Below are 26,363 nucleotides of genomic sequence, written 5' to 3' on the forward strand. Positions count from 1 at the left end.
CAAGAGCCCCTGATCTTGCTTTAAAATAAGAAAAGCACACAGCTGTGCTGCTTCCCGCTTCGTGGAGGTTGTGTACTGGGGATAATTGTAGCCAGGGGACTGGGGGTTCACATTCGCACCCTGTTAGCACAGCAATTAGCTTTCTTTACATTGACTGATTGCTGGTTTACATACTTGTCCTAATTCTATCTGCTTTCAGAGCTCAAACTGCAGCTGCCTTTTGGGGGCCGATATAAATTGTGGCACTGAGCATCCCAGAGAGGCATTTGAACTCCCACCCCCCAGAATATTTCCGAGAATCCACTGGAGCAGCTGAGGTTGGGATCCAGAAAGATGCGGCGGCTCCTGCTTCTTCTTGCCTTTATGCCGGTGAGCACTGGCAGACCCGCCAACGGCTGGGGGGGAGAAGACTCAAAGGAAATGCGATCGGAGGCTCTCAAAAGGCTCCTGGAAGTTTTTGGCATAGAGGATCCCCCTAATTTCCCTCACCACATCAAGCAGCCCCCTCAATACATGATCGATCTCTATAACACAGTGGCTGATGCTGATGGGGTCACGAAGGATCCCCATCTCCTGGAGGGGAACATTGTCCGCAGCTTCTTCGATAAAAGTAAGAGCAACCTTTTCCAGCCTTCTGGCATCCTACTGAGCAGGGTCTCCCTTCTCCTCTTTTTTCTCTCAGACATAGCTACAAATTATTTCCTCCTGTACCTCTCATTAAGTTCTTTATTATTCATCTTTAACTGAAACATTATTTCGCTTTGTAAGCATATTTCCCCTTTGTTTCAGTGGGATAAATGCTTAGCTGCACACATCTGGCTTTTCATTTACAAAGTGGTCTTGAAATGCTGTAGGACCTTCCTTGTTGGGCTCTCAGTCCTTGAAGGTTTCAAATATAATTCACCAGCTCTGGAGACTAGCAATCCTGGTTGTGTATTTGTGAATTCAGGGTTTCTTTTACTGAATTACAAAACTGGCCCTGACTCTTAGGGCTCCTTTTTACTAAGCTGCGCTAGCGGTTTCAGCGCGCGCTAGACGCTAACGCAGGGGTGCCCAATAGGTCGATCGCGATCGACCAGTAGATCGCCAAAGCAAAGTGAGTGGATCGCGGAGCCCATCCCGGGCTCCGTGATAGACTCACTTTGCCTTGGTGATCTACTGGGCCGATCAGCCTTCCTCTCTCCAATGTCAATTCTGCCGTCGGAAAGGAAGTTCGGGGCATCCAATCGCTGCCTGGCTGGGCCGGAACTTCCTCTCCGACGGCAGAATTGACGTCGGGGAGAGGAAGGCTGGTCGGCCCGACACAGGGAGAGCTTGGGGTGGCAGCGGCTTCGGGGCCTGTTACCCGATGGTGGCGGCAGCGGCGGCTTGGGGGCCTGTTCCCCGATGGTGACAGCAGTGGCTTGGTGGAGGGCAGGGAGAAAGAAAGAAAGGGGACAGGCAGGGAGAAAGAAGGGAAACAGAAAAAAAGAAAGGGAGGCAGGGAGAAAGAAAGAGCAGGGAGAGAGGAAGAAAAAGTTGGGGGAGGGAATGAGGTCTGGAGGAGAGGAAGCATACAGGCTGAAAGAAGGGAAGAAATATTGGATGCACAGTTAGAAGAAGAAAGTGCAACCAGAGACTCATGAAATCACCAAACAAAAGTAGGAAAATGATTTTATTTTCAATTTAGTGATCAAAATGTGTCTGAATTTATATCTGCTGTCTATATTTTGCACTATGGCCCCCTTTTACTAAACCGCAATAGCGGTTTTTAGCACAGGGAGCCTATGAGCGTCGAGAGCAGCGCTGGGCATTCAGCGCAGCTCCCTGGCTAAAAACTGCTATTGTGGTTTAGTAAAAAGGGAGGGGGTATATTTGTCTATTTTTGTATGGTTGTTACTGAGGTGACAATGCATAGAGTCATCTGCCTTGACCTCTTTGAAAAAACCCCGGAATAGGAATGATAATTAACATTTTCTCAGCGTACAGTGTGCTTTGTGTGTGGGGGGGGGGGTTAAATTTTATTGTTGGTAGATCATTTGACTTAGTCATTTTAAAAGTAGCTCGCAAGCCCAAAAAGTGTGGGCACCCCTGCGCTAACGCCTCCATTAAGCTGGCATTAGTTTTCCACGTAGCGCGGGGGGCATCGCATGCTAATCTAGTAAAAGGAGCCCTTAGGTTCTGTTCTGATCCCCTGGTTTGATTCCCCCCTCCCCCATCTTCAGTTCACAGTGATCAGATGCATTTCCTCTTCAACTTATTAAGTGTGGCCAAGAGTGAGAAGATCCTGACAGCTGAGCTGCATCTCTTTAAGCTTGGACCCAAGGCCAGTGAGATGCCTTACTTCAAGAGACATCATTTCTGCCAGGTAGGAAGAGGTCTCTCCTTATCCTTTGCATCCTTTTGATTAGTGCAGGCTTCCAGGTGGTATGTTGGGCCTGGAGAAAACTAGATTTTTGCCAGCTATTTCTCTTTTATCACCATCTTTTAATGTGCAGCCGTTCCATTCCTTTTTCGTAATACTAAAGCTGAGAACACTTTCCCCCTCTTTTACTAACGCATAGCGTGGGTTTTAGCGCCGGCAGCAGAAGTAACTGCTCCGATGCTCATAGGAATTCTATGAGCTTCGGCGCAGTTACCGCTGCTACCAGCGCTAAAACCCGCGCTAAGCATTAGAAAAAGGAGTTAGCAAGCAAATCAGTACTGAGGGGAAAATTCTATAAAAGTCGCCTAAATAAATACATTAGTAAATTGGCTTCAATTATGAGCTTTAATAAGTACATAATTGAGAAAAATAAAAAATTAATTGAATGATAGGCACCTATCTTCTTAGGTGCGACATGGGGACAAGTTTTTCCCCGTCCCAGCAGGAACTCATTTTCCCATAAGTCCCGGCGAGTTCTTTTCCTGTCCCTGCCCCATTCCTGCAAGCTCCGTCCTCATCTGCACAAGCCTCAAACCCTTTAAAATCATAAGTAGAAACATTCTAGAGCTCAGATTGTGATGTCATAATGCCTCATTCCACCAATGCCTAAGCTCCGTCCTCATCTGTACAAGCCTCAAACCCTTTAAAATCATAAGTGTTCAAGGCTTGTGCGGTTAAGGCAGAGCTTACAGGAATGGGGCACGGACAGGGACGAAACCCATGGGGACGGGACAGGAAAATTGAGTTCCTGTGGGGATGGGGACAAATTTGTTTCCGTGTCATTCTCTAGTGCCTATCACTCGGTGCCTAGCAGTGCCTAATTCCAAAGTAGTTGTTTTTAGGGGCAGCAATCCATGGGTGATCTGTGGCTGAGTCTTGCCAGGCGATCAATTCACTACGTGTCCTCATGCAAATTAATTTGATCAGAGGCACGTCCCACAGTGACCCCCACGGATCACTTTAGAGCGATCCAGACGCTTGTGTAGACCGCACAAGCGAGGTCAAAACAAAGGGGAGGGGGGGGCTGCAGTTTTGAGTGGGCAGAACACGCTTTAGCCAGAACACACTGCAGCCAGGTAGAACAGAACAGGACAGAGCACACTGCAGATGGAACAGAACATGCTTTTAACCCACGGGTTAAAACCACAGGCTCGCACTGCAGGGACAGGGCGGCAGAGAGCAAGAGTGTCGGCAGCGACTGGTCCTCAGCAGCCGCTTCTTTTTGGATCAGCCAGCCCAATCGGTGTTCCTTCTTCTGTTTAGTGAATCGCTGCCTTCCTGCTTTGCATGCCACCTCCCCTCATTTGCATGGGCGGATCGGATTGGGTGGGAGGTTGATCAGCCAGGAATTGGGTTGGGGTCGGAGAAGGCTCGCAAACTGGTCGGAGAAGACTCGCAAAGCTTAGTGAATCTATCCCAGGGGTCCCCAAAGTCCCTCCTTCAGGGCCGAATCCAGTCGGGTTTTCAGGATTTCCCCAATGAATATGCATGAGATCTATGTGCATGCACTGCTTTCAATGTATATTCATTGGGGAAATCCTGAAAACCTGACTGGATTCGGCCCTCAAGAAGGGACTTTGGGGACCCCTGATCTAGCCATTTGAAACCCTGGCCTATATTACAGGCATCTACGTTTTAAGTTTGGCGCAATTCTGTAATAGGTGCCTAAGTGTGATTGGCGTCTATGTTTTCAGATGCCATTTACAGAATTTCCCCCTGAATGTGGATGTTTATCATTATAATCAGAGCCAGTGCAACAATAGTGGGTGCCCCTTTCAAACCTTCAGCCTTATGTTCCCTCCACTCCATCCCCCCCCCTCAGATTTTGATAATTAAACTCAGCAATCATGGTCGTCGCACAAAACTCCTATACAAATGCAGGTTATAGTATGCATTGATGGTTCTTTGAATTTGTATTGCTGTCAGAATCTATTGTTTTGCTTTGCTTGCAGCTGCTCTTTGCTGCCCCCCAGAAGCTGCTGCCCTAGGCAATTGCCTAGTCATGTCTAATGATTGGACCAGCCTTGCTTTTAACATACTTGAGAATATGGAGGCAATATTTAGGCAGCAGCAGTTAGACACGGATTCTCTAAACAGTACCGCTATTGGCGGCCGCCTTAAAAAAAGCAGCTGCAGATCGTGTGTCAATCACACGACGGCACCATTTAGAGAATTACGCGTCAGGCAAAGGGTGCCTATTACCACTTCCGACGTTAGTCAAGCCTACAGTGCTGTTAGGCAGCAGTAGGCACCTCCAGAGGTACGATTCCAGTACCTTGAAATTTCTTTTAAGTACCATTTTAAATGGTGCTTTGGACTTAACTTAGGCACTGGTAGGGTGATTATTGGCACCTAAGTTAAGCACCATTTAGAGAATATGGGCCTTAGTGGGGGGAGGGGGGCTAAATGCTGACCACTGTCACAGAAATTATGCGTGGGAGTGTGTGCTCCAGATCTAGCTGAGGTTGTGGGTTCAAACCCTGCACTGCTCCTTGTGACTCTGGGCAAGTCACTTATTTCAAAATCAAAAAATATTCACTGCACACAGAATATTCATATGATTATACCATGTTGTAGCTTAAACATAGATATAACGGTGCAATTAGTATATTGAAAGGAAAATCTTAGGTCCCGGTTTACCGCTTACTATTTCAACGTAGCTTGCAAACCAAAATGGTGCTGACATCATTGGTTATTGCCACCCCCTACCATTTAATTTATAGCTTTAGCGTCTAATCTCCTCTTTAACTTTTAAGCTCTTCAAAATGATTTGATACTTAGCTTTAGCTTTCATGCCGGACTTTTGCCCTTGCTGTAACATTAGCGCTAATGCTTTGAAATTATAAGTTAATATGAAGAAAAGAAAAATACTTTTTGATTGGACTAGCGTAATGTAGTTTATGATTAGCTTTCGAAAGTAACCCCTTCTTCCTCAAATCAAAATTGGGAATTATAGAAATTAGCCCTTTGAGATTACAATAATAATTTCAACATTAAACAAATCTCTTAAATAAAAGAGTTTTTAAGTTTAAATTTGAGAAACAAGAGACGAGACTCTTTCAGATCTTTGGCGCTTGAGAAGCACAAAGTTTTTCGTTAATTTTGAGTCTTTTTAGAACTCTTTACAGATGGGAATGAGAGAGGGCAATTATTACAAAATCTTCAATTTTTAAGAACTGTAAACTCCAAATGAGTCATTAATGTATGTTTGACTACATTTAAATACAAGTTGCGGCCATCTCTGGCATGCATCTCGTTGTTTCCTGTGGTAAAACCCTCTTTGCATTCTGTGCAGATTAAAATGCATGCTATTCCCACACTAACTAACCTTACCTCTGGAGGTAGGTATTATGTTGTACCACGCTGAGCATGTGATTAGGAAGGAAATAAATACTGTATAAAAAAATAATCAGATCAAGGCAACTGCTCCTGCTTCCATCACCGGAAGATAATGGGGGATTATGTTTCTCTCTTGTTTTCCAGGTGAACGTCTATCAGGTCTTGGACAAGCACAACATGGATCTCCCACAGGGAAAGAAGCTGCTCTCCTCCAGGCTGATCTCCTTGCAGGCGATAGGCTGGGAAGTCTTTTCTATCACTCAGGCCGTAAGTTGAATTTCAAGGCCAAAGGCTAGCGGTTTGCCTAGGCCAATGAATATGTATGAGATGGATCTGCATGCACTGCCTCCTTGAGATGCAAATCTATCTCATGCATATTTATTGTGGATATCCTGAAAACCTGACCTGGCTCCGGCTCTCGAGGACCGGAATTGCCTTCCCCCTGGCCTAGGGCACTGAATATACTGGCACCAACTCCGCCCCCTTTTGCACAGAATAGATTTTCAATGAAAATGGAGGGGGTAACCCTTGTTATTGTAGTTCTGTACACCTTACTACTACTGTTTCTTATTTCTGTGGCACTACTAGACATACTTAGGGTTACCAGATTTTACAAAAGGAAAATCCGAACCCATGGCCCCACCCCATTTTAGCCGACTACGCCCTGTTCCACCCCCAGATCCACCCCCTCAACCTGCACAAGCAATGAGCGACGTTGGACAGCATTCACGCATGTACTGGTGCGATGCGTGATGTCGCCGCATTGCATCAGCGCATGTGCAAATGCCGTCCCAATGTTGCTCGCTGCCAGAAGTTTTTCAAAACCCGGACACTTGTGCCGGGTTTTGAAAAGCCATCCGGATCCCCGGATATGTCCTCAAAAGGAGAACATGTGCAGGGAAATCCGGAGATCTGGTAATCCTAGATATACGCAGCGCTGTACATCAAAACATAGAAGAGACAGTCCCTGCTCAAAAGAGCTTACAATCTAGTCAAGACAGACTAGACCTTCAGGATGCAACCCTCTCGCCCATCTAGGCAATGGTGTAGCGAGGTAAGTTGGCACTTGGGACGGAGGCGTCTGGCATTGCCACACCATGCAACCCCCTGATGCGTTCATCCCTGCTGCTCCGACATTGCTGCACCCCCTACCCTGTCCCGTATCTCTTCAAATCATTGTCAGAAGCGAGCAGGCTGTCCTAACTCTGCTTGTGCCAGCTGTACCTTTCTTCTGACATCACTTCCTGGTCTCATGAACAGGAAGTGACATCATAGGGACGGATGAGACCAGCACGAGCACCGTGTAAGACAGCCTGCTCACTGCCAGCAAGGATTTGAAGAGGTAGGGGGGGCAGGAGTTCTTTTCAGAGCCCCCTATCATGGGGGGAGAGGAGTGCCAGAACCCCGCCAAGTTGGCACACGAGACACTCTGTTTCCCTCGCCTTCCCTTTACTTTGCTACTGGGTCTAGGTAATTTTTTTTTTTTTTTAATGTCTGTTAAACTGTAATCTTTACAGTGACAGAAACTTCAAACCATCATTTGTTTACTGTAAATTTATTTGTTTTTTTTAGGTCCGGGCATGGAATGATGATGAAAGCTCTAACCATGGGCTTCTGGTCACTGTTTGGGGTTTAGGGGGAACACCTCTGGAGCCCAACCTTGTGCGTTTTGCCTCTGGGAAACACCATCATGAGAGCAAACAGCCTATGCTGGTCCTCTTCACAGATGACGGCCGGAGAGGGACTGTGTCTCTCAACAGCCTCCAAGGTAAAAAGAGTCTCCATTAATTTATTTGATTCTGTTTTTATTTCTGCCTAATTACACAGTTAAAAATTCAGGGTAGAACACATAGGGCTTCTTTTACAAAGCTGCATTAGGGCGGAATAATGCGCGCGCTAGACTTTAACGCCAGCATTGAGCTGGCGTTAGTTCTAGCCGCGTAGCGTGCAGTATAGCACGCGGTAATATCCTGCGTGCACTAAAAACGCTAGCGCACCTTAGTAAAAGGAGCCCTTAATGTTTGTCATTTTTAAATCAGCTACAGGTAATTTTATAACTGCCCACGTTAGTGAAAGATATGGGCCTACTTTTCACAGTGTGGTCTCTGCTGGATTTTCAAACTAACCCCCCTCTTTTACGAATGCATAGCGTGGGTTTTAGCGCCAGCAGCAGCGGTAACTGCTCCGATGCTCATAGAATTCCTTTGAGCGTCAGAGCACTTATTACCGCTGCCGGCGCCAAAACCCGCGCTATGCGTTCGTAAATGAGGGGGTAAAAGCATTCAAATATTTTCACTTTGATAATTATCTCAGGAGAACTGCACACATTTGCACATTATACATAATTTTTCTGGGTTAAAGTAGGCTTGTATGTTTGTTCTTTATGCTTAAATGCCTCACCCGCCTGATTAGATTGGTTTGAATATTGGGCATAAGAATGCACTTAAATGCTAGTATTTTCGTCATTTATACCCATAACAGATTACATAGAGGTGCATATGACCTCTTATAAAATACTGACTAGCATGAAAATAAGCATGCAAGCTTCATGGTCCATTCTTTCATTGTATATACAAGCAGTGGCGTAGTAAGGGGGTGCTGGTGCCTCCCCTCCTCTCCGTCCCTTCCTGCACAACTCTTGAAATGCTCACTGGGACCAGCTGCATCTTCCACCTGCTGCTCGCGCCGGGCTCGTCTCCCTTCTGACGTCACCTTCTGATCACGGGACCAGGATGTGACTTTGGGAGGAAGCCGAGGCTGGCACAAGTGTCATGCGGAAGATGCTGCTCACCCCGTTGAACATTTCAAGATGCAATGGCAGGGGAGGTGCTCAAGCGGAGAGGGGTGGGGCCACACTGCGCGGCAATGCTGGGTGCCAACCTCCCTAGCTACGCCACTGTGTACAAGAGCAAAGTTTGGGTGGTGCCCACACATGCACACAGAATAGATTATAAAGGAAGGGGCTGATTCTAAAAAGGGAAACCTAATTTAATTGGCAAAATACTCTTAACAGCCTCAGTAATTGGTTATAAAAATAATTAATTGGACGATAATTGCCTCTCGCTTGTCACCTAGCGGTGCCTAATACCTAAGTGGACATTTCTATGGGCGGAGTGTGACTTAGGCGCTGCTAAGCATGATTCTCCAAAATGTAGGCCTTTAAAACACTCGCCTACATTTCAGGTGCCTAAGTTTTTACATAGGCGATGCTAGCAGCTAGTCTGTTATTATATGTTTATTTCTCACCCGCCCTTATCCAGGGCGAGTTACATATTAACATACAAAATAAATGATTTACATTTATCGTACAAAACACTTCAGAGACAAACTATAACAAATTACATACTTACATAGCAAATCAAATTACATATAACATACAAGTCGCATCAACGACGAATTTCATTTAAGGCCAAAACTGGCCAAACCCACACATACATCAAAATATAAAATTCCATAAGTCATACGAGATGCTTCAATAACAGACATCAATAAACCAAATAAAACAAACCAGACCATCGAACACCTCCGTAACCAGCACTCAGGAGTCATCACTCCTTCACCCTCAACCAAACTCAGACCTTATATTTCATTTTACAGAACAGATGTCTTTTCAGCAGTTTCCTAAAGTGTGATTTGACATGCGGCCAGTGCCATTTTTTTTAGGCGCTGGCTAATTTAGGCACTGTTTATAGAATCAGTCCCTAAGTGTCGGTGCGTAAAGTGCACACTGACGCACCAGCCATGGAGTCGGTGTTCCATGCTAGCACCATTGCATACCTGCATTCTTTTGCACCTACAATTTTTTATAAAGTCAAATAGGCACATGCTTTACTTTATAAAACAAGCGTAAAAGAGACACATCAGGTGTGGCTTTATAAAAATTACCCTCTTCAAGGGCAATTTTTTTAACTGGGTGCCTAAGCTAATAGGGAAAGAAGGTGCCTTTTTTTCCTGTTTTATAAAAACACACTAGTGTTTAAGCCCGTTACATTAACGGGTGCTAGAATATATGTATGTCTGTCTTTCTTTCTGTCTGTGCTTCTCCCTGCCCCTGTCTCTTTCTTTCTTTCTCCCTCCCACTGTCTGTCTTTCTTTCTGTCTGTCTCTCTCCTTCTAGACCCCTGTTTGTCTGTCTTTCTTTCTTTCTGTCTCTCTCCCTGTCCGCTGTCTTTCTATCTCTCTATGTCCCCTTGCCTGCCTGCCTTTCTTTGTCTTTCTCTAAGGCCCCCTTCTTTATCCTCCCCAAAGCAATCCAAGATTGATTCCTGGCCCCCCAGCATATCTCGCCCCCAAAGCAAAGCACGTTTGCTCCCTGGCCCCCTATGTCTCCCCCCCCCCTGTGCAGCAGCATCATTTCCTCCAACTCCACTTCCTTGTGAAACAACATGTACCTACCCCCACCCCACTTCCCTGTGCAGCAGTATTCCCTCCCCCTCTATTAAAGGTATATGCACACTCCTTCTTGCCTCATTCAACTTGTTCAGCCTTAGCATGCCTGTTCTTGTCAGCAGTGTGCACAAAAGACCTAGGCAGCTCTCTATTCCCTCCGGGGCCGATTTTGTACATCGGGCGCCATGGGAGGTGCTCGGGGCTATCGGAGGTGGAGTGGCATGCAGGGCTACTTTCGGGATCGGCCGTTTTTGTAGCGTCGGATCCTTTGCTTTGGCTGGCTGACTTAGCCTGTCGTTGGCCTAGAGGAGCCAGTCAAGGCGGGGCTCCTGTGCGTGATTCCATGGTCGGCTGCATGGGAGCTTAGAGGCATGGGTGAGCAGCGAGCGTACGGCTTCAGGTGTGCAGGTTCTGGTCTCTGATCCGGCAGTAGTCAGGTCCTGTTTACTGTGAAGAGGTTTGCCGCTGCCTGGAGGAGCTGAAGAGTAGGGAGCACTGTCACAGCTAGCGCATGCGCACTCATGCCGACCACGGACATATGGAACAGGGAACACACAGGTAGGAGTGCGCATGCGCGCTTAGCATTTTATTATAGTAGATACGAGACTACTGTATGTGTTATAAATAGTAGCAAAACACCTGCAGACATTTACATCTGCTTGAAAACAGGTGTAAATGAATGCAATTCGCACAATTGCGTATATTTTACAAAATCCATGCATACATCATGACTCCACCCATGCTCCACCCAAACTCTGCTCCTGAGCATGCCTAATGTAGAAGTATGCACCTCCTAATTCTATATGAGCCCATTTAAATGTATAAATCAGCATGTTAAGAGCAAAAATGGTTTATAAGATTACCCCATAGAGCTTAAAGTTACGCCAACATGAAAATGTAGAACTCTTGCCCCTTTGTGAGCTGAGTTGCACTTTAGTCCCTGGGAATAAGCTGCAGTGTACCCTTAGGTAGCGGCGTAGCGAGGGTAGGAGGCGCTTGGGGTGGTGACGCCCCCCTCCCTCTCCATCCAGGCCAACCCCCTTCCACTCTTTCTGCACCCCCACGCCACACTCGCACACTCCCTTCCCACCTCTGTACCTCTTTAAATCTTCATCAGCATGAGCAGCTTCTTCGGCTTGCTGCTCACTCTGGCTTTCCCTCTGATGTCGCTTCTTGGCCCTGTGACCCGAAAGTGATTTTCAGAGGGAGCCAGGCCGATGTGAGCAGCAGGCTAGAGTAGTTGCTTGCATTGGCAAAGATTTTAAAGAGGTGCAGGGGCAGGGAAGGGAGGGAATTGGGGGGGGGGAGGAGAAGGACCGACGCTCCCACCAAGACGGCGCCTGAGGTGGTCCCCCCTTTACTAAACCACTGCCCTTAGAAGCTCTTAAAGCACAATAAAAACAATTAGGAAGTGACAGAAGATTACAGTTAACTAGTCTAGGTTCCTCCTAAGAATTTTATTTTGTGGCTAGAGGTATGCATGTATTTAATTTCACCAGCCACACAATTAACTTATTTCTTCCACATCTCTCCACAGATACAAATGTGCAACGTGCTTCCCTTCCAAATGAGCCCATGGCACCTTCCTCCAATCGCACTCGACTCATACGTTCCCTCGGGGCTGAGGATGGACATTTGCCTTGCCAGAAACACCCTCTCTACGTTGACTTTGAGGAGATTGGCTGGTCAGGATGGATCATCTCTCCACGTGGTTACAACGCTTATCATTGCAAGGGCTCCTGTCCATTCCCCCTGGGCCAGAACATGAGACCTACTAATCATGCTACTGTTCAGTCTATTATCAATGCTCTCAAACTCAGCAAAGGTGTGAACAGTCCCTGTTGTGTCCCAGACCAACTTTTCTCCATCAACCTGCTGTACTTTGATGACGATGAGAATGTGGTCCTCAAACAATATGATGACATGGTAGCAGGCAGCTGTGGATGCCACTGAAACCTCCATGGCAAAAGATCTGAGCAAGTGCAATGCAGTTGGACAGCAGTACACAAAGATGGTACGCACTAGCTATGGGCAGACTACTCCACCACTTGCTTCCCTGCACATTTGCTTTATTAAAGCAGATGGGCCACATCTAGGACAGAGTTGTGGCCACACATCCACTTATCAGAACATTCTTCAGGCAATCTGTTTTTCAGTCTATATGAGTCACACAAATCTTGAGTGGTAAAACTCTTCTGGCAGAGGTTTGACATGACTAACAAACAGGAGAGTCAGGATACTGATTAGGTAACTAGAGAAATAACCCTGTGATTGATTGGCCACATGGTTCTCCCTGCACTCTATCATTCCTGGCTGGTAGATAGTTGTTAACCTAAAACTAATCACCCAGCAGTTATATATTGGTAGATAGTTGTTAACATGTATACTTGAATATAAATCGAGATTTTGGGACAAAAAAAATAGCCCATAAATGTGGGGTCTCGGTTTATATTTGAGTCATCCAGCTGTGCACCTCCTGCCCCTTCCTAGACCCGTTGCAGGCCTCCCCTGGGCCTGCCTTGAGCTCTTGTGGTCCAGCATTGAGCCAGGTCAGGAGCAACCCCTCCCATCTCCTGTCCTGGCCAGGTCCACACTACCTTACTTCTACTTGCCTCCTGGACCCTGCAAAGACCTACATTGCACACCCTTGTGGTCCTGTGGTGAACTGGGGCAAGAGTGATCCTCCTACACTCCTTCCCCGTGCAGAACTGCTAAGGAAAATGGCTGCTGTGAATTCCCGCAGCAACCTCTTTCCTGTCCCAGTTCATCGCCAGACCACCAGGGCGTGCAAGGTAGGCCTTTTCAGATGTGGGAGACGGGAGGGAGGTGGGGTGATGCGGAGCCATCCAGGACGGGTCACTCCTGTTCTGGCTTACTGCTGGACCACTAGGGCTCAAGGCAGGCCCGAGGGAGACCTGCAATGAGTCAGGGAGGGGACGAGGAGTGCAGAGTCAGCCAGGACAGGACAAGGAGGAATTGCTCCTGTCCCGGCTTACTACTGGACCACCAATACCTATACTTGAATATAAACCCTCATGTTATACTCAAGCCAACCTTTTATCTCCCTTTTTTGGGAGAAAAAAAGGTTACCTCGGTTTATATTCAAGTCTATACAGTACAGTATTTAGAAACAAACTAGAAATATGGCTCTATGTTGTATGATATGTACATAAAAAAGAGAATAATATATAAGATGATAAAGAAAGGTATTAAATTACATTTGTAAATATTGAATATTAAAAGAATCAAATGCTCTGGGACTGTTTTTCTTTTAAGCATTAACTTTTATATTGAAAATGTTATTTGTTATTAAACTTTATGTTGGTGCTTATATGTATATATTGTGTATATACTGTATATATATATATATATATGATGTAATACAAATTATTGTACTTCCCCTTTGCTCATACATTCCTATTTAGTTAATAAAGTATCAGACTGGGAGCAAAATAGTTTGTGATCTTCAAATACTGCTTAGAAAGATTTATCTTGTGTCCTCTGCATTGAGTCCATTGAGTGGGGAGAAGACGTTGAAGGGAAATGGGGAAGAGACAGTAGGGAGAAGACGCTGAAGGGAAATGTGGAACAGAGAGTGGGGAGAAGACGCTGGAAGGGAAGAAGACAGAGATGCCAGACTATTTGGAAGCGGAGGGAAGAAGATGGGTGCCAGACCAATTTGGGGGGGGGGGGGGGGAGTGAAGGGAGAGACACAGTAACAGAGCAAATGGAAGACGCAGAGAGAAGACAGTGGATGGAAGGAATTGAATGAGATGAGGAAAGCAGAAACCAGACAACAAAGGTAGAAAAAAAAATTTATATTTATTTTCTTTTTTTTGCTTTAGAATATAGTAGTTTATTAGTTGTGTTTATAAAAATTTATAAACAAAGCCCTGCCAGCTGAACATCTCTTTCTCTAGTTCAGCAGCCAGAACTTTGATTAATAAGGAAGATATAAGCTAAATATTGCATTACTGAGGCTTGTATGGATGGTGGTCACGGCGATGGGGACAAATTTTTTTCCCGTGTCATTCTCTATTTGAGACCACTAGCCTAAACTGAACGTGCCTGGGGCTGCCGGCACTGTCAACTTCTCTACTGCTCAAACAGAATAGGAGGCAGAGCCATGAGATAATGTGGGCGGGGTTGGCCGTGTACTAAAGTCTCTCAAAAATTGGGCTCCCTTGGCAGTTCTGATATTTATACTGTAATGAATTCAGGGACATGGCATAAATGTTGGAGGGAGCCCCCAAACACACCAGCAGGCTATGTCTCCTTCGGCTTTTGAGCAGTCTTAGGGCCTCCTGTACAGATTTTATTTTATTCATTTTTAGGAGGGAGACTATTTGGCCAGTCCTGAACTGAGCTATTTGTAGTCTCTGTTGGAAATCGGGGCTGTAGGTTCCATTCTGACCCAAAATGTAGGGCAGTTGTCCTGGTAGCACCCCTTCCCTCAACAGGGGGTTACGCCCTACACACTTTTAGAAAAGCAGATCACGTCGACCCATAAGAGCTGAACCTAACACGCCACAGAAGTGGATAAGGAATCCATGGGCGTGGCTTGGGAAGAGTGCGACGCTTAGGTGGGTGCGTCCATTCTAGAGCACAGGTGAAAGAGCCGGGCTCATTTCGGCTTAGAGAAAGCTCCAGAGGGAGGGGTGGGTGGGGCTTATACACTACGTTTCCCGGAAGTAAACAAACGTGGCCTTGTTGGGCGCCCGGAGCAGAATCGATCACTTTTCGCGATGTGCCCACGCTTTTTGCACCTCTCGCGGCCTCTGTTCGCCTTCCTCGGCTTCTTGTTCTGGGTAAATTGGTCAGGGTCCACATGTTCACGTCTTCCTCAGGATAGGCCAGCTTCCCACTCTCTGTTTGCATTGGGAGGTTCAGGTTCAAATAACTTTGTTGTCCTGGCAATTTTACATATGTTGCCAAAGTGAGCCATTTATTGGTAACATGGTTTTGTTGTATTTGGTATGCTGTCAATGATGATAAAGAACAGATCTGATTTAAACTCCTGTGTTACAAATAATTAAGAGGAGGTCTGACCCAACAGGTAGACTAGGCGTTGCCTGAAGTTGCAGTTTTGGTGGTGAGATAAAGAGCAGCCGCAGCAACACGATATAGGCAGAGCAGAGGGGGTAGTTTTCAAGCAGATTTTTCTGGGAAGATTGGTATTTGGGAGGGGGTGGGGGCAAGAGACCTAAAAGTTAATTGTGGCTGATGATTTACCTAGGGTACCTAATACTTTTGCATCAACCTAGCAGAAGAATGCGTGTTTAAAAATACATTGAGACACGCGAAGTATACGGTGATAGAAAGGGTAAGAAGTTTTGATAACCCACAGAGGTTTTTCACTGCTTTGGAAATGATATTGAGCCTTACTGTTCTTTTTCCATACCGAAGCTTCTCCAAAAGATAAAGGAAATTGATTGATATGTTTAAGGACGTAATAAATGGGCGAGAGCTCTTTAGCTTAGAGAAGAGATAGCAGAGAGGTTAAGCAAACAATCTATAAACTCATGAGTGGGGTAAAAAGTTATTGGTGAAAGGTTAATTTCCCTTTATGGGTAGTATGTGCAGGACTTTTTTGAAGGGGTACGTTTGTTTTATTAAAACTTGATATACTGCTCTTTCAGACACCAGTACAAGCACTTTTTTCCATTGCTCGATAAAAATGACCCATGGTGCCCAAGTATTAATAAAAGAGCTCAGGTTTTGCCCACTCAGGGCTGCCTTTTCATGGATTCTGTGGCTGGTTGTAAGGGGCCTGGGTATAGTGGGGTGGATCCCTCAGTGATCACCCCACTCCTGAAGTATGACCTTTTTTGCTAGAAAAAAATGTAGTGTGTAGGAGACAGCCTATTAAACTAATAGTACTTCTAAAAACATGGGGAAATTTTTCTTCATTCAATGAACAATTAAGCTGTTTCTGGAAGATGTGGTCAAGGTAGTTAACATAACTGGATTTAAATTGGTTTAGACAAATTCTTGGAGGAAAAGTCTATAAGAGTATTCTTTTTCAAAGAATGAAAAACAAATGTGTGTTTGGGGTGAGAATAAAACCGGAGCCTAGAAAAGGGAAGGAATAAAAGGTATCCAAAAGATTTATTGAGAATGGCTTACAAGTTGCTAATTAAATGAATACATTGGGGGTAATATTCAACCTGTCAGCAAGGCTTTGTTTTTTAAACACAGATAGCTATGGATTAGCCCTAGATATTCAGTGCTGTGCCATGTTGGGCACTAGCACTGAATATCGGAGGCTTTTTATAAGTGGGGTTGGCTGATATTTATCTGGGGCCCACATGTTTGTTTATTCATTGCTTGATATACTGCTGCTTTAATATCAATTGGGAGCCACAACTGTTTTTAAGTTCTGCAATTCCCCTCCTGTCCCTGAGGCAAAACCCCTCCTTCTCTCCCCCCCCCCCCCCCCACGGAATGTCCCTCCAACCCCCCAGGTCTATGTGGTGGTCCAGTGGGGATAATGGGGGTAAAAATGAAGCCCACTTACTACTGCCCTGTCAGCTTGCAGTACAGTACAGCCATTTTCTTTAGGCAGCTACCAGGGTCAATTTCAAATGTGCTTCACTGTTGCTCCATCACACCCGCTAGACCAGTGGTTCCCAACCCTGTCCTGGAGGACCACCAGGCCAATCAGGTTTTCAGGATAGCCCTAATGAATAAGCATGGAGCAGATTTGCATGCCTCTCACTTCCATTATATGCAAATTTCTCTCATGCATATTCATTAGGGCTAGCCTGAAAACACGATTGGCCTGGTGGTCCTCCAGGACAAGGTTGGGAACCAGTGCGCTAGACCACTAGGAATGGAGGGTAGGCTGGGGAAAGATCAGGATTGCAGGACTCCCCCACCCCCCTTCCTTTTTTTTTTTTTTTTTTTAAAATGCAAGCACTAGCTCCTTCCCCCCATGCTACCCCTTGTACTGCCCCTGACTTGCCTGTTTGTTTGTTTTCTTTTCCCATGGGTGATCAGAGCTAATATTCAGTGACACTGCCTGGTTAAGTACCACTGAATATCAGAGGCTGGGCAACCCAAGGTGATTTAAGTAGGCTGGAACTTCTCCTGACTATTTAAATCACTTTTAATATTGTCTGAATTGAAATAAAATTAAAAACACAAAGTATGGTACCCATTAAGCCCTTGGTCAGTCACACCTATGTTCAAAGTATAAAGCAGGTGTTACTAAATGTAAATCTGTGTTATAAATCCTTGTATTACTGTAAACTCAAGAATATGTAGACCAAGTGCAGACAGATTTGCCAAAAATATGCTCATATTGGATATTTTTTAGTGTGATTTTTGATTGTGTGTTCATGGGTGCTGTGTTTTTTGACGTTTTAAATTTCTGTGTTCATTTGATTTGTAAGTATAAGAACATAAGCAGTGCCTCTGCTGGGTCAGACCAGAGGTCCATCACGCCCAGCAGTCCGTTCATGCGGCAGCCCATCAGGTCCTGTATAGTAATCCTCTATCTCCCCTCTATCCCCTTTTCCTTCAGGAAATCATCTAATCCCTTCTTGAACCCCAATACCGTACTCTGACCTATCACACCCTCTGGAAGTGCGTTCCAGGTGTCCACTACCCTTTGGGTGAAGAAGAACTTCTGAATCTGTCCCCTCTTAACTTTTCCGAATGCCCTCTCGTTCTTGTAGTATTCGAAAGTTTGAAGAATCTGTCCCTCTCCACATTCTCTATGCCCTTCAATATCTTGTAAGTCTCTATCATGTCCCCTCTAAGCCTCCGCTTCTCTAGGGAAAAGAGCCCCAGTTTCTCTAGTCTTTCAGCATTGTCAATAAATCTTTGATTATTGCTCTTCCTCTCACTTTTGTAACAAGATGGTTGAGGTCCAGCTTTTAGGTTTTGGTTTCTTTGGGTCTTTTCAAACCCCAAAGTGACAGACTGGGTAAGGAACTAGTTGAATGGAAGATGAGAGGGTAGTGGTCAGTGGAGATTTCTCTTTTTAACATTCTTATAAGCGATATTGCTGAAGGGCTGTCAGGTAAGATTTTCCTCTTTGTGGATGATACCAAAATCTGCAATAGAGTAGACACCCCGGATGGTGTGAATAACATGAAGAAAGACCTAGTGAAGCTTGAATGATTTGAAATTTGGCAGTTAAAATTTAATGCTAAGAAATGCAAGGTCATGCATTTGGTCTGCAAAAACCTGAGGGAACGGTACAGTTAGGCAGGGGTGTCAAAGTCCCTCTTCGAGGACCGCAATCCAGTCGGGTTTTCAGGATTTCCCCAATGAATATGCTTGAGATCTATTGGCATACAATGAAAGCAGTGCATGCAAATAGATCTCATGCATATTCATTGGGGAAATTCTGAAAACCCAACTAGATTGTGGCCCTCGAGGAGGGACTTTGACACCCCTAGTTTAGGGGGTGAAGAACTTATGTGCATGACAGAAGAGCGAGACTTGGGTGTGATTGTATATGATCTTAAGGTACCAAACAGGTTGAAAAGGTGATGGAGAAAGCTAGAAGGATGCTAGGGTGCATAGGAAGAGGTATGGCCAGTAGGAAAAAGGAGGTATTGATGCCCCTATATAAGACTGGTGAGACCTCATTTTGAATATTATGTACAATTCTGGAGACAACACATTAAAAGATATATAAAAAGGATGGAGTAAGGCTACTAAAATGGTGCTTGGTCTTCATCATAAGGTGTATGGGGACAGACTTAAAGATCTCAATATGTATACTTTGGAGGAAAAATGGGAGAAGGGAGATATGATAGAGATGTTTAAATACCTACATGGCGTAAATGCGCATTAGTCAGATCTTTCACTTGAAAGGAAGCTCCGGAATGAGAGGGCATAGGATGAAGTTAAGAGGTCATAGGCTCAGGAGTAATCTAAATAAATACATTTTTACAGAAAGGGTGGTAGATATGTGGAACAGTCTCCCAGAAGAGATGGTGGAGACAGAGACGGTATCTAAATTCAGGAAAGCATGGGATAAGCATGTGGGATCTCTTAGAGAGAGGAAGAAATAATGGTTACTGCGGATGGGCAGACTGGATGTGCCATTTAGCCTTTATCTACAATCATGTTTCTATTTTTCGAAGAAGAATCGGGCTCCAGCAGATGCTACGTATACTTCATAGTTCCCAAGAAAGGCACAGAAGATTGGAGGCCTATTCTGGGCTTGAAGTGGGTAAAGAAGGCACTAAGAGTCCCCTGCTTTCGCATGGAGATAGTCCACTCCATTATAGCAGCGGTGACTCTGGGGGAATTCATAGCCTCTCTGGATTTAATGGAGACATATCTTCACACCCCTATCTTTCTGGATCACAGAAAATATCTAAGATGACCATGTCCTTCAGTGACACTTCCAGTTTGTGGTGCTCGTTTTTGATTTGGCCTTGGCTCCACTCACCTTTACCAAGGTGATGGTGGTTGTAGCAGCTCACCTGTGCAGGATAGGCATCCAGGTGCCATGGATGATTGGCTGATGAGAGCCCCCTCACAATGGGAAGCTGAGCACGCAATATAGCTAATTCACTGCTTGGAATATCCGAGAGTCTGGTATGACATGGCACAGGGCTGTGTCTATCTTCACGAGCCATGCCAACAGAAGTTCAGGAAACGGATCTTAGAGATCCTGGCCTTACCAAGCCCCTCGGCCTGGCATTACTTTCAGGTGCTGGGCTTGATGACAGCCTCTCTGTAAGTTGTTCCCTGGGCGAGAGCTCACGTGCCTAAATGTACCAAAACCAACAATAAACACCATCTGAAGCTCAGGTATGGATAACTTATCACAGAAACACTCTGACTGTATAGTAACATCATTACTAAAGTTCTTTTATCGAAGCTTATGTATTGTATTGTAACACCATTACTAAAGCTCATGTGTTGTAACGCCATTATATAAGCTCAATCAAATCACTCTGAATTGACTCCCCAGTCATTAATAACAGTATAGAAGCTTTCAATAAACAATATGCAACCACTCCTGGCCTCTTTTCTTTCCAGATGGTCACCGCAATACCACTCTCTGCAGACACAGCTCCCCTGTTCTTCGGGGACAAAACACAGCTTACGTTGGTGTGTCTAGGGAGATCCCTTATCGAGGGGCATGCCTCTCAAAATTAACTCATTAGTGACTCTCATGACCGATGTCGGCCTGTGCAGCTGGTGGGCCCACTGTTATGGTTGCCTGCTCCAGGGAAAGTGAACCCCATTAGAAAGCAAGTCGTTCATAAATTGTCTGGAACTGAGAGACATTCATTTCGCACTGAAGGAGTTGCAATCTTTTCTGACAGAGAAGGCAGTCAGGGTGTTTTTGGACAATGTCACAGCAGTAGCTAATATAAACGAACAAGGAGGCACAAGGAGCGCACCCCTATGAGACACAGATGTTGTTCCAGTGGGCGGAAGTTCACTTACAAGCTCTCTCTGCTGCCCACATGGCAAGAGTAAAGAATGTCCAGGCTGATTTTCTCAGCAGGAAGACTCTGAATTGGGGGGAGTGGTCTCTGTCCCAGAAAGCATTCGCCCTCATTGTGCAGTGCTGGGGAAGACCGGGCATGGATCTCATGGCCACAGACAAGAATGCAAAGTTAGATCGCTTCTATATTTCAAGAGACAAACCGGGAAGCTCAGGGCAAGGATGCCTTCATTCAGCCTTGGCCCACCAAGCTTCTGCGTTATGTGTTTTCATCACAGGCCATGGTGGGTCGAATCATCAGCAGATTAGATCCTGGTAGCTCCGAATTGTCCCCGTCGGCCTTGGTATTACATTACATTAGTGATTTCTATTCCGCCATTACCTTGTGGTTCAAGGCGGATTACATTATTACAATTTACAGTATTACATATGAGGTATTAGGTCAATTGGAGATACATAAGAAGTAGTCTGTAAATTTACTAAGATGGTAAGGATCAGGGAGTGTTGCAGGTGGTGCTTGGGTGACCATTTATTTTTTTCATCAAAAGGGGACATCTATTAATTCAGTCCCGCCCCCCAACTTCTTACATTCATTTTTCATGTACACATAATATCTTATTAATTCATAATAGTAACCATAAAATTTTTTAAAAAACTACAAAGCACACTATACACGAACATAAACAGTGCCTCTGCTGGGTCAGACCAGGGGTCCATCATGCCCAGCAGTCCACTCACGCGGCAGCCCATCAGGTCCAGGACTTTTTAGTAACCCTCTATTTATCCCCTTCTATCCCCTTTTCCTTCAGGAAATTGTCCAATCCCTTCTTGAACTCCAATACCATACCCTGTCCTATCACGCCATCTGGAAGCGCATTCCAGGTGTTCACCACCCATTGGGTGAAGAAGAACTTCCTAGCATTGGTTCTGAATCTGTCCCCTTTTAATTTTTCCGAATGCCCTCTCGTTCTTGTTGTTTTCGAAAGCTTGATGAATCTGTCACGCTCCACTTTTTCTATGCCCTTCATGATTTTGTAAGTCTCTATGATATCCCCTCTAAGTCTCCGCTTCTCCAGGGAAAAGAGCCCCAGTTTCTCCAATCTTTCAGCGTATGACAGGTTTTCCATACTTTTTATCAAATGTGTCGCTCTTTTCTGAACCCTCTTGAGTATCGCCATATCCTTCTTTAGGTACGGCGACCAATATTGAACGCAGTACTCTGGATGCGGGCGCACCATCACCCGATACAACGGAAGGATAACTTCTTTCGTTCTGGTTGTAATACCCTTCTTGATTATACCTAGCATTCTATTCGCTTTCTTAGCGGCTGCTGCGCACTATGCTGACGGCTTCATGGTCTTGTCCACTATTACCCCCAAGTCTCTTTCTTGGATATTCTCACTCAGGAACAGCCCTCCCATCGTGTAGCTGTACTTCGGGTTTCTGTTCCCTACGTGCAAGACTTTACATTTCTCTACATTAAACTTGATCTGCCATCTCGTCGCCCATTCCCCTAGCTTGTACAGGTCCCTTTGTAAATCTTCGCAGTCCTCTTTAGTCCTAGCCCCATTAAATAGTTTGGTGTCGTCTGCAAATTTTATTACTTCGCACTTCATCCCTGTTTCCAGATTATTTATAAAATGTTAATTATCATGTATATTGGGGGGGGGTTCAAAGATGTCAAGGCAGATGACTTTAAAATATGCAATGTCACCTCAGTAACTGTAGAAAACTATACAAATATAGTGCAAAATATAGTCAGCAGATATAAATTCTCAAAACTGACACATTTTGATCACTAAATTGAAAATAAAATCATTTTTTTTACCTTTTCTGTCTGGTGATTTCATTAGTCTGGTTGCGTTTCCTTCTGACTGTGTATCCTTTCCTTCATTTCTTTCTTTCTGCATTCAGGCCCAACAATTGTCCCTTTCTATTCCCTCCCTCCTTCCTTCCCATGTCCTTCACTTGTAATCTCTGTTTAACTAATGTGAACCGCCTAGAACTCTTCGGGGTATGGCGGTATACAAAAATAAAGTTGTTATTATTATTATTATTAGTGCCCCTCCTATGTCCTTAGTGCCCCCAGTGCCTCCTTCCTATATCTCTCTCACTGCCTTCCTGACTTTGTCCCTTTCAGCTTGTTTTCAGCTGAGCCAGACTGATCATCTGAAACCTGAGTTCATAGAAATGTGCTTATAAGGGGAAAAGGAAGGATCCCATCCCCTTGAGGAGCTCACTGGAGCAGTTGGTTCAACGGTTTTTGGTGAGCTGACATATTTAGTTATCCAGCTCCTTGTGCTTGCTGCATCAGTGTAAGCTCTTCCCAACTTGTGTCACACTTGATTCCTGCTTTCTCATGCCTGATTCCGGCATCATTGTTGGTTCCTGTCCTACCTGTGATTCCTGTTCTACACCTATTCCTGCTTTATGTGTTCCTGATCCTGCCTGGTGCATCTCTTCCCTGGGCCTAGCATCTCCATTCTTCATCTTGCCCAGTGTAGATCTTCTAAATTTGTCATGCCACCCACTAACAGCTTGGGACAAAGACTGGAAGCTTGTTTGGTTATCTTTTTTTTTTTTTTTCAAAAAATCACTTGCAGCTCTGTTCAGCAAGCTAAGTTTATACAGGTCATATTAATTTTTCATATGGATTAATGCGTATTTCAGTTTGCTGCCATTTCTCTAGCCTGTATATGTTAATCTAAATTAATGTCAACGTGATCTGTCTTAGCATAGTAAGGGTGGAGAGTGTGGCACAGTGGCTGGAGCTATAGCCCATCCCCGAAGCCAGCCTGCCTACCTCCCTCCCTCCCTCCTTAATATTTATTTTTTTTTGCACGAAGCTGTGTGTGGGACAGGGGGTCTGAAAACAGGACGGTCCCATTCAAAATGGGACGTATGGTCATCTTATGCTTGGTCAAGTCTGGTTGTGTTAGTTTAGTTTACACTTCTCCCTCCATATTCGCAGTTTCAGCATTCATGGTTTCGATTATTCACGGTTTTTTGCTTGCTGACTCCTCCCCCCCCAAATTACATCAGCTTGCATAGAGAAATCGCTGAATCCAAGCGTTTACAGAGAAAATCGCTGATTCCCAGCACTTTGTTCACAGTGTTTTGCCTCTCCTTCAGAAACAGGCCAGGTCTCCCACCATGTTATTCGCGGTTTCACCATATTCACAATGGTTTTTAAAAGAAAACAGCAAATAACATATAAAAAAGTTATTCACGATTTTTCAGTATTTGCGGTTCTGTTAATCCCCTATCACAGCGAATACAGAGGGAGAAGTGTAATGTATTTTTTGAATAGTAGGGTTTTTGTTTCTTTTTTGAAGGTTTTGAAGTCTGTGGTCGTGATTAGTAGGTTGGAGAGTTGGTGGTCCAGTTTTGCAGCTCTAGTAGCTAGGAGGTTGTCATACAGTTTCTTTCATTTGACGTTTTTGGTATGTGGATCTGGCACCTCTGAAGAGGCAGATCTCTCAGGCTGCCAGTTAATCCTAGCTTTCTCAGCCAAGGCCCAGTTCCTATGGAGAATCCAGAGTTTTGATTTTACAGCATGGCTCTTGAGCACATGATGCTAACTCCTTAAGGGCTACACAGAGGTTATCATCACGACTCTTGGAGCAAAGAAGCTTGTGACATTTACAATTTATGCAAAGACCTGGAAGGCTTTCCAGTTACGGTGCACCAAGGAGCAGGTGGAGCCTCAGATGACTCCCATCCTGGTGATTCTGGCATTCCTACAAGTCAGTTTTGGAAAAGTCTTAGTGATTTTGATCTTAAGACACAGGTAGCCAGTCTCTTGTGCTTTAGGGCTTGGAGAGGCATGCAGTCGCTGGCTTCTCATCCAGATGTCACTTGATTTTTGAGGGGGAACACTAAAATTGCATCCCCCACTGCATAGGCTGTTCCCATCTTGGGACCTTTAATGTCGTTCTGAAGGGTCTATCTCGGGCTCCATATGTGCCCCTGCCAGACGCTTCCCTATTGGATCTTATGGTTAAAACCGTGTTTTTGGCAGATATCAGAGTTACAGGCCCCTTCCTCTAGAGAACCCTTCCTCTAGTTTATGGAGTCTGGTGTTTCTACTGAAGGTGGTTTCTGCCTTCCATGTCAGTCAGGAGATTCATTTACGCATCTTTCACCTTAAGGGTTCAGCTAAACACGACAGAATTTTGTGGATGCTGTGTGTACATAGAGCCCTACTTCATTATCTGGAGAGGACTATTATTGTGGTAATCAACCAATTGAGATGAGGCAAGCTGGCTTCCAAGGCTTCGATTGTCAGATGGATTTACATGGCAATTTCATTTTCTCATATTGTCTGTGGTAAGTAGCCCCCCCTGTCTCAATCGCATCACATTCGACTAAAACTATGGCTGCTTCCTGGGCAGAGTTCCGGGCTGTTTTGCTTGATGTAAATTTGTAGAGCAGCTATTTGGTCTACTCTTTACGCTTTTATGAAGTTCTACAGAGTGAATGTGGCAGCTTGCGGGGATGTCGCATTTGAGTCCTCTGTACTGCGGGCAGATGTCTGGCACTGCTTTAGTACATCAGCTATGGTACAGAATTCTATGTCTTCACTGCAGAATGAAAGATTAAGGGCTCCTTTTACAAAGCCACGGTAGTGGTTTAACGCGCATATATAGCGTGCGCTAAACCGCTAGCCGCTGCCGCCTCCTCTTGAGCAGGCGGTAGTTTTTTGGCTAGCACGGGGGTTAGCGCGTGATGAAAAGTTGCGCGCGCTGAAGCCGCTACTGCGGCTTCATAAAAGGAGCCCTAAATTTTTACCTGTGGTGCAGTGATTAGAGCTACAGCCTCGGCACCCGGAGGTTGTGGCTTCAAACCTCATACTACTCAGGGCTGTGAACCTGGGCAAGTTGCTTAATCCTCCACTGCCCCAGGTACATTAGATAGATTGTGAGCCCATTGGGATAGATAGGGAAAATGCTTGAAGTACTAGCATGTAAATCACTTTGTGTGGTCGTATAACTACAAAAAGGTAGTATACAAGTCCCAATCCCTTTCCTCCTGTCCCTAATCTTTCTGATAAAAGACAGGATTCTGTACGGCATGCCAGGTGCAGGCATTTGATTTGCCAGATTCCTGCCTCAGATGTTGCCTGTGTCCATCTCGAGACCTCTTCTCCTGTATCTAAGATTTAGCAGAGACAAACTACAGGAACATGATGGCTTCTATTCCCTTTCTCCTTTGGGGGGTTTTATAACTCCTACCAATTGCACGTAGCAGGTTGGTTCCTAGCTACTCGTGTGCATAATTTATTGTTCTGTGTTCAATGATTAATAACAATTTTTATTTTATCATAAGTTACAGAGCAGAACAGAAGAATATGGTTTGTTACTGAGGAAGTTCCCCCTGCCTTTCCTTCTCTTTTCTTCTGTTCAGTGGAGTTCGATTGCTTTGGTACTAACTGAAGAGGGAGCTTTTTTTCCACTGCAGAAGGGGAGGAGTTCAAAGGTTTTTCTTGAGTGACACCCTTCTGCAGATTCATGACTAATAGGATTCTGTACCATATCTGTTGCTCCCATGTCTTCTTTCAGAAAGAAGATTAGCAAAGTAAGAATCTAATCTTTCAATCTTGTCACCTATGCAGTAGAAGGCCCAGGTTTGGCATATGAGTGTGCGTATGCTGCTGTTGGACCATGGAGGGAAGAGGAAGAAAGCTGACAGTGATCTGTTTGGGTATTATGTATACCCTTATCTAATTGTCCTGCACTAGGTATCTATTCAATGTAGAGCAACTTTCAAAGTCTCATAGCTATATTTTAAAAATGAACTGCAATACTT

General features: G+C 44.9%; 2 protein-coding genes across 5 annotated transcripts in view; both read left to right on the plus strand.

Annotated features, from left to right (window-relative positions):
- Positions 1-363: 363 nt before the first annotated feature.
- LOC117365483 (bone morphogenetic protein 2-like) lies at positions 364-12,085 on the plus strand. Its single transcript, XM_033955958.1, has 5 exons — positions 364-610; positions 2,205-2,347; positions 5,888-6,010; positions 7,316-7,511; positions 11,670-12,085. Exons 1-5 carry the CDS (start codon positions 364-366, stop codon positions 12,083-12,085), a joined length of 1,125 nt encoding a protein of 374 aa, XP_033811849.1.
- A 2,717-nt stretch (positions 12,086-14,802) lies between these two features.
- LOC117365597 (tetraspanin-3-like) overlaps positions 14,803-26,363 on the plus strand; it is a 44,919-nt gene continuing 33,358 nt past the window's right edge. Inside the window, exon 1 of one of the 4 annotated variants that reach the window (XM_033956141.1) lies at positions 14,803-14,940. In XM_033956141.1, the coding sequence (XP_033812032.1) occupies positions 14,878-14,940 (63 nt within the window). In that variant the 5' untranslated portion in view covers positions 14,803-14,877. Of the gene's footprint in view, positions 14,941-15,101; positions 15,225-15,325; positions 15,456-26,181; positions 26,296-26,363 lie in introns of those variants that run through there. The other 3 variants (XM_033956143.1, XM_033956142.1, XM_033956144.1) reach the window with 3 other exon arrangements.

This window comes from Geotrypetes seraphini, chromosome 8 (assembly GCF_902459505.1).
Source record: "Geotrypetes seraphini chromosome 8, aGeoSer1.1, whole genome shotgun sequence".
In the NCBI taxonomy this organism is placed as follows: domain Eukaryota; kingdom Metazoa; phylum Chordata; class Amphibia; order Gymnophiona; family Dermophiidae; genus Geotrypetes; species Geotrypetes seraphini.

Bases quoted from the DNA above. Each gene is read 5' to 3' on its own strand.
- LOC117365483 (XM_033955958.1), top strand. From the start codon at position 364: ATGCCGGTGAGCACTGGCAGACCCGCCAACGGCTGGGGGGGAGAAGAC. The intron at 6,011-7,315 runs GTAAGTTGAATT...TGTTTTTTTTAG, and splicing joins TCTTTTCTATCACTCAGGCC to GTCCGGGCATGGAATGATGA. The intron at 7,512-11,669 runs GTAAAAAGAGTC...ATCTCTCCACAG, and splicing joins GTCTCTCAACAGCCTCCAAG to ATACAAATGTGCAACGTGCT.